The following is an 8,919-nucleotide window of genomic DNA, read 5'->3' on the forward strand; positions in this document are numbered from 1 at the left end:
GACTATTAAAAGCTAACAGGTGATGAAAAGGTATAAATCAGTGGATTAATTAAGTGGGCTTGGTAAATACCATGTTCTATAGATATATTGCATTAAATAACATTCTAAAACTAAAGTAAATAGGATGATTAGGGATGTGTCACAGTAGTTTTCATACCAGGACCCTGCCAGTTTTTCTTGTGTAGTAATCAAACTGATACTGGATAGCACCATCTGCACCTGGGTGGAAAACATACTCTACCTGATATGGCATGGTGACTGATGCCTAGATTAAAATCTGAGCCATCCCTAAAATGTTACAATATTTTACTTTTTAGAGCAATAACATTCACTAATGCTTCATTAATGGAGGTCTAGTTATTAGGAAAACAACTTATTACAAGCAGATCATGGGGTTATTTTCTGGTTGCAGCTTGGATTTGGTAATTCGTGTGTGTCTGTTGGTTTTACAGCACCAGGCAAGAAACCTACTGTTTTTTCAAAATTCCATGAAGCTTTTCTGGGACCAGCAGTACTCAACATTTTTGACACTAAAAAAATGATTAATGAATTTAATTACAGTCAACATTAGATTCATTTATATCTCAAAGGGATTAAATTCCTACATGAATACCACATTTTCCAATAGGCCTGTAATTCAGCAGCATATTTCAAACTCTCTTTTCCAGTTTAGCCACTTCAACTGGTGAATATGTTTTCAGGCAATACAAGACTTAGTTTTATTTTCAGAATGCTGCTTCACCTGAACAGTTTTAAAAATTAAGAGGGTTTTTTTTTTTTTTCTTGAAAAAAGGAGGGTTGATAGATTGATTCCTTTAAGTATATTGTTGTACTAAGAAAACTTTTCTCTCTTTCTGTTTTCTAGGTTTTATCTTTGAGAAGGAAGTATGGATTTAATTACTTCTGCCATAATTTCTCCTTTGAAGTAACTTATTTTTTGTATTAAGAGCATGGCATTAAGATTGGCCACTGAACACACCTATTGGCTGTTTTGGTCCCGCCAACATAGCGTATCACATTAGTTGTCCTGATTTCCAATCATATCCTATAGATTTCAGAATAATTGGCACTTCTCAGCCTATTTTCAGCTTATGTTCCTCTTAATTTACTAATGAGGCTATTTTATACTTATTTTATAAGTATGCTCAAATTTGTTTTTCTTTTCTATAAGTGGATCCACAATAGTAGTTCTATTTCTTTTTTACATATAAAAATTAAGAAATGTTTCCATGTTCCAAGTTACCACATCAGAGTAAGTGCTGACAGCACTTTTTACTTCTGTCATTAGTGGTGTTCCATATTTTCCCACGGGCTTGAGAGTCTCAACTTTCCTAAAACATTAAAGTGATGAGATCCCCTCTCCGTCTTGTCTAGGCTGAATAGTCCCAGGTTTCTAGCCTTTCTTCATACAGGAGAGGCTCCAGGCTCTAGTTATCTTTGTGGCCTTCTATTGGACTCCTTCTAAAAGATCCCTGTCTTTTTTGAACTGGGGAGCCCAAAGGTCACCAGGGCAGAGTAGACAAGACATCCCTCAACCTGCTGGCCATGCTCTTCTTAATGCTCCCCAGAATACCATAGGCCTTTTAGGCCACAAGGACACATTCATGGCCCTTGGAGACCTGTTATCCTCCAGGACTCCGAGGTCCTTCTCTGCAGAGCTTCTCTCCAGCAGGTCAGCCCCTAACCTGTAATGATGTATGTGGTTATTTCTCCCCAGGTCTAGGACTCTACACTTGTTCTTTTTAAATTCATAAGGCTCTTCTGCACCCAACTCTCTAGTCTGTCCAAGTCTCTGAATGGCAGCACAGCCTCCTGATGCATTAGCCACTCCTCCCAGCTTCGTGTCATCAGCAAACTTTCTGAGGGTAGACTCTATCCCATCATCCAGGTTGCTGATAAAGATGTTGAACAACAGTGGACCCAACGCTGCGGAACACCACTAGTTAACAGGTCTCCAATTAGACTCTGCACCACTGATCACAACCTTCTGAGCTCTGTCAATCAGTTAGTTGCGACTGTTGTATGTAGTGCAGTGTGGAAGAGCATACAGGACAGGTTGTATACTTGTCACCTTGCTTGCATGTTATTGTTCTTTCATGGTACCAACATGTACTGGCTCAGTTACAGGAGGGTGCTGTTAATAACCAGTTTATAAGGAATTGCTATAGAATCATACAGTTAATTAGATGGATAGATCTCATCTGGGTATGCCATTATGCACCTTAATATTGTATAATGCATGTTACCTCCATAGCTTTCATTTTTTCACACAGTTGTCTGGCTCTTGTTGAGCACTGCTAGCTGTATCGCTACAATTGTAGCTACTGTCTAGAAAGTACAATAGACAGAAATCACATGTCTGTGTTCTTAAATTAATGCACAGAATTTGAGGAGATTATATAACATTTAGGGCTTCTCATCAATATTTTCCAAACCAAAATCTGAGCCAAACATTTTGTATTATTGGCTGTGTATATTTAGGATCTATGAATCCCAGTCATGACAGAATAAAATTCTACATCATTGGTTTGAAGAGGAAGAAAATGAGCCTTATGTGTGATTTATCAGCTACTCAGTTCACCTTCAACGCACAAATTTTTACACTCTCGGAAACATGAAACCTCTTGTAAATTTGAACCTCTAGAAATGGATCCTTGAACATCCTTCTTACATTTTATATCCTACGTAGGTGTCAAAGTGTTTGTTTAAGTTCATGAATAAAAATGTTTATAAATACAGCTTTGTAAACACACTTTCCCAATGAGATGTACTTTCTGTTGGAGGCACTGCCTGAACATGGATGCAGATGGTTTGAGGTTCCTAGGCTATTAGCTGCTTATTCATAGAATGCTGCTCATAGAAATGACCTCACAGGGTCATTTCTAGCATCTTTTTAAAGCAAAATCCATCTCTACTTTTTCAAAATGAAAGATTGAACTTACTGTCCTTTTGTGAGAAAGCTGCCATATGATCATTGTTTTTCAGGCCACAATAAACTCCAGTCACACAGGACTAGCTAATGGAACAAAATCTGTGTATATAGAAGTGGAATTAATCTTACATAAGTATTTTGAAACAGTATAATGTGAATTCTCTATTTCTTTAAATTATGAATATGTACATAAACCTTTTTTTTTTTTTTTTTTCTCAACACCAAGTACAATCTTAAAGATGTTTTACCTTCATAGATTTAAAAGTTAAACTTTCAGGACCCTCTAAGACAATCCTGAGTGATGAAGCAATAGGACATTTCAATACAACTGCGTCTGACTTGACTAAATCTGGAAGGATTGTTCAGTGATACTGAAACAGAGGAATACCTCTAGAAGCACACCGTGTAATTGTTTATTGTGTAATTTAAAGTTGCCTTGGGTATGATGAAGATTGAGGGTTATTGGTGGAGATTCATTTTATCGTTCTCAGGGAGAATACTGCGCATGGCTGGTTTGGGGCAGGTTACATTTGAGGGGTGGTGTTATATCATCTACAGTGGGGAGAATTGTTTAATTTTAAAGATAGATCTTCATGAATATCATTTTCACTGATTAAATTCTACATAGAATTTAAATTGCCTGAGTCATGTTTCCATTTTTTCCTCAAATTATGCTACACAGGTGGGCAGTTAGCAAGTCTGACCCAATGTTAAATTCAGCAGCCTGAAAAGTTCTAAGGCTTTAAAGTATCATTGTGAGAAAATTTGAGAAGCATTAGAATGTGTGACTAGTACCCAGTTTGCTAGTGGAGGCTGCCTTTAATAATAATTATTATCTCTATTAGCACTCGGCACAGTTACTACTGCTATTCTGAAGCTCAGTGGGGAAACGGGTAAAAAGGAGTTGTGGTTTACTGGTTGCCTTTCCGCACACATTGTACCAGCATTTTGTGGCAAGAGTGTAAAAATGTCATTTTGCTTTGTTTCAGCAAAAAGCTTAGATAATGTATGCAGGTGTGAAGAGCTGTTAGATGCCTGAATGTTGCATGAAAAGCTCAGGATTTTGCATTAAGAGAATTGGCCCCCACTGTCATTTAGCTTTGAAGAAGGAATTAGCTTTCATGCAGATTGTAATAACTTAACATGTTTTTAATAACTAATTTAATTAAACCTGTGTGGATGGCATATTAGTCCTAGAAATGAAAGCAGGTCAGTTATACAAGAACAGTTGAACAAAAAAAACAAAACAAAACAAAACAAAACAAAAAACAAAAACAAAAAAAACCCCAAAACTTGTTGAACAAAATTTATTGGCTTCATAGGGTGTTACGATGACTGTTGCATTTGGGGCAAAGCAACTGTGTCTGTTATGCTATGCTTTTCTTGACTCTGTAGCAGCTTGGCTCTTTATCTGATGTTCTCCTTAACACCATTTCAGCTGGCTTACAACCATGTTAGAGTATCATTAAATCCTAGCTCATCTTTCATCTTTAACTGCTTTCTTTCCAGTGTCTGTGATTATCAACTCTTTGTAACAATTTTTTTACATTATCCATCTCTTCAGAAATGTTGGAATCCAGAACACTTTAGTGGGGAATGTCAAAATAACCAATCTCCAGCAGCATGCCAACAACTACTTGTCACTTCTTCTGAGTTTAATCTACAAGAGGATTCGTTATCTGTGGCAGATGCCTGTAAATACACAAATCTATTGATCCAGTGCTCATTTTCTGCAGAAATGTAGCTGGCAAGGATGTTTATTTCTTCTCCGTGCCGAATGTAAAACATGTTACCTTATCTATTTAGAGAGGAAAAAATCAAAAAGAAATTTAAGGAGTTTTTGTGTGTGTATGTGCATGTTGTTGCATAGCAGAGGTTAATAGGCTGGGAATGTATGATTTCTTTATTACCCTTGATTCTTTCCTATCATCTACACTCATCAATAAATAAATAAGTTAATTAAAAAGCTGTTTCCAAGGGACAAAATACAGATCCCTAAGATGTATCAACACTTCTGGCAAGGATTTAGCTTCTGGCTTAAAAGATACATAGGGTTATGGATGGTTGAAAGCTTCAATAGCTTTTACTTTTAGAATGAGCCGCACAAATGGCAGTAGTTAATGAATGGTAGAGCGTCCCACCAGAAACTGTTTGGCCAGAACAGGTAAGATGAAAATCCTGGTTACAGAAATGCCCCAAATTTCATTTACGCTTTTAATAATAATCATAATATTTTGGAAATGTTCCAAATAATTAGGATATATTTAAAAATATTCATAATCTAATTAAGTGCACATAGGAAATTCTTTCTGATGTTCAGCTAGGAGCTTCTGAAGTGTATGTGTGCCCGCATACAGAAATGAGTATATTACTTAATATTTTTTCATACATAATTGAAAATATTTTACTCACCATGCACAGTTCTGTTTTTATGACCTCTCTTTTCTGTGTTGCAACCTCCCTATGACTGCATTGCTCACCCAAAGGTTCTTATCTACTCTTCTCATTTGCCACCACAAATGTCCTTTGCTGCTGCTGCTGCTGGGGGAGCTGCTGTTCTGAAACACAGAAAAGTATTCTGAGCTTTCCCTGACCTGTGTCAAGTTGCTGTACAAACAGGTATACTTATGCTCAAATGCTCCTCTTAGGAGGCTGCTGCGGATTGTCCTGTTTTGGAGGAGTAAGTGGTCAGAGAGTCTACAAAAGGCGAATTGTGTTATGTTCAGAAACAACTGACACTTGCAGATTTCCAGCTTCAGTAGAAGCAGAGGGCACAAAACTGTCCTGCAAGGCAAGGCCAAGTGAGCAGGCAAGATGAGGCACCAGCCTCCTTCTGTGTCCTCACCTGATTCTGCTCTTTTGCTTGTAATCTGAAAGGCAAAGTGGTGAGTATTGTGTTTGTTGTTCCTCATTTATCATAAGGGGAGCAGATAGAAGGCTCTTTCACAGTCAACATAGGTTTTTCAAAGGGACTGGTGAGAAAGTCCTAATTTTTCTCTCTCTTAACAAATTATAAATGAAGTTAAATGTCTTCCTGACATCTCTAGGTGCACTTTTATTATATCCAGTGCTGTTTACTGCCAGAGGGGCAGATTTGTAGGTGCTCATGTTCAAGAGCCGCCCAACACTGTGGGTTGGTTTAATGAAATTAAATTTATTTGTCTCCGTGTGGCTGGCTGCAGCGATTCTTACTAAACACAAAAATGCATTTTGTGAACAGTACATTAGGAAAGGAAATAATTTCTTATCAAGCTCTGCTTACCAAAGAATTAAAAAGGCTAGAAAGCTTGAACTTATTTAAAATCTGTTCAGAATGTTTTGTTGGGTGTTTTGTTGATCACTCAGGATGTTTAAGCCTATGCAATAAATGAATATTAGCTAATGTGAACAGCCATGGGGAGAAGCTGCTACTTTTTTTCCACAAGAGTCAATACATACTCATTGATAAGAGAGTGTAATTTTGCCTGCTTCATTTCTTAAAAAAAAAAAACAAAAAAAAACCAAAGAATAAAGATGAAGCGGTAGTAGCCACGAAAGACAAAGAGTGGGTGATTGGTTCCTATTATTTTCTTTTTAATAGGAACATCAGCCCTACGGATTCATGATTCAGTTTAATAATTTCCTTCCATTTAATCTAAGTGACTGTTTAGGGAAAGATTTCTTTCCTTGAAGATTAGTTCATGAGTGGGTTTAATATGTTCTTGCAAAAATATACTATTGCTTTCTCTTATAATCTTGGCAGAGAACAAAACACATTTCATTAATTACATCTTTCTTTACGCTTTTCCAAGGCTTAAAAATAACAATGTTATCACCTGTTTCAACAGCCTGTTTCCTGTAAAGGTCCAGGTATCTCCATTTAAATGAATTAAGTCTGTATTTAAAAATAGAGTTACAGTTTCCATGCCTATACAGACATGTCCCATTAATAACAACCCACCTGCCACAGGTTTTTCTAGCACACTATAATGAAGCTCATCCTCTTATCAAAAGGATAAGTGCAGTTCTTGCTTCAAGGAAATACTTACTGAAAGGCAAATCATTCCTCAAAGTGTGTACAGTTTACTCTAGAGCTGGAGTTAGCAGGAAAACTATATACCTCATCTGTGCTGCACTGTTAACAGGTTACTTGACATTTCAAAAGACCTGACATGGAAATATGGTACTGCAGTGTCATGAAGTTGCTGTTGTGTATGAATTAATATGAAAGCAAGTTTAGTGCTAACTAGACTGCTGTGGCCAGAGCATGCCAAATGGGCAGGGACTCTGGGCAGATCCTGCCTCCTTGCTGGCTCACAGCAAGTCAGTTAAACTGGAATGTTCTAATATGGATACTAGATCTTAAGTGCCTAAATCCATATGTCTTACGTTTGCTTGGCTTTGCAGAAGCAGTGAACACCAAAACTTAAACTAAAATGAAATAGCAGATGCAGTACTTTTGAATTCCCTTGCCTTCCAGTGTTAGTTTAGGGAGGAAGAGGTGGTTTATGTTGTGCTTCATCTTTTTAATTAAATGATAGTCATAGTTTTTAGTCAATTCTGACCAGGAAAAAGTAGATTATAAATATGTTTAGATTCATATATTTATAAATACATAAAATCATCTGAATAGCATGCATATAGAAAAATGACATAAATAAATCTTTACGAGCATAGCTGAAATACAGTTTCTGCTGCAAAATTGTCATTGCACAGTCTCAAAATTGTAGTTCTAGCTTGGTCTTTATTAGCATGCTACTTTGTCTATAATATAAAAGATTCACATTTCTAACACAATTTTGGTTTATGTGAGTGTTAAATACCTTCTGTTGGGTGAAGTATCAATTAAGCAATGAATTACAAACTCATGTAATTTGTTTGAAATGGTGCTAATTACGACTGTAAGATCTTTATTGATGTTGAGATCTTTAGACGTAGACTGAAAGAGTAAACACCTTGTGTTACAAAGATCAGCTTTCACATGGTAGTGTCTTTCAGCTGCTGCTTACCAGGAGCTGAAGTATTTCTTCTCAACTTATGTCTTTCCCCTGTCTAAATCATACTCCCCTCTGCTCCTCAGATTACTGAAATAATGTACAGCTTATTGGAAACTACCTTGCTCCTAGTGAGAATGTTGCACCTTGTCAAAACGATGCCTGTTGGAAAACAAAGCATTTTCACTCAAAATGCTGAAGGAAATAAAATAGACTGTGTGTTGGAAAGCAAGCAAATCTTTTTTGCATATTAAGTACCAGCAAAGAAAGTTCTGTTGTTGTTTATCCCAAAATGAAAATATAGAAAAAATTGAACTTCTTAAAATATTTTTTTAAATTTGGAGGCTAAGGCAATCTTTCAGTTTGCAGAGGTATTAATGACAATACCAAAAGCACTACAATGGTAAATGACTCCTGTGGCTACAAATTTGCTTGCATTGAATGTCTTATACTGTTGTAGGGTTCTAGATGAGTTTTATACTCATTTACCGCTATATAGATATACTGTTTTAACAGCCTTGTGTAGAGGCAAAGATGTAAGTATACATGTGTTTATATTTTCGGTCTATGCATACACACAAGGAAATCGTGCTCCATTAATCAGCATAACCACCCTTATGCTCTTTGGGAAAATAAAATCTTTTTCTTCAACCAGAAGAGGCCAGGCTGATGAGTGCTAATCTGTTCATTCATGAGGGTGTCTGCATAAATACAACCATCTTATCCCTTACATCACACATTTTCCAAATGTATTTTCTTGTTCCCTGTCTCATCGAAATCTGATTTTCACGTCCTAGTGCCTTAGGCTCCTAGCTATACATTGTTCTCCGCTATAAGCATTACCTGCAAGAGAGGCACAAAGCATACCTGTAAAAGTGGGTACAAAGATGAGGTATAATGGCATAAGAGCTACTTCTGTAGATTCAGACACCAAGTTGTAAACTATCAAATGTGAAAAGCGATAACAATTTGTACTTACTAGTCTGTTTATTAGAATACTGTCTTGCAACTCTT

At 36.7% G+C, this 8,919-nt stretch overlaps 1 protein-coding gene across 1 annotated transcript in view; it reads left to right on the forward strand.

Moving 5' to 3' along the window:
- METTL15P1 (methyltransferase like 15 pseudogene 1) overlaps nt 1–3,568 on the forward strand; it is a 115,960-nt gene extending 112,392 nt beyond the window's left edge. Inside the window, exon 7 of the mRNA NM_001397411.1 lies at nt 866–3,568. Within this exon, the coding sequence (NP_001384340.1) occupies nt 866–946 (81 nt within the window). The 3' untranslated portion in view covers nt 947–3,568. The remainder of the gene's footprint in view (nt 1–865) is intronic.
- Nucleotides 3,569–8,919: the final 5,351 nt, after the last annotated feature.

This window comes from Gallus gallus, chromosome 5 (assembly GCF_016699485.2).
Source record: "Gallus gallus isolate bGalGal1 chromosome 5, bGalGal1.mat.broiler.GRCg7b, whole genome shotgun sequence".
NCBI lineage: Eukaryota > Metazoa > Chordata > Aves > Galliformes > Phasianidae > Gallus > Gallus gallus.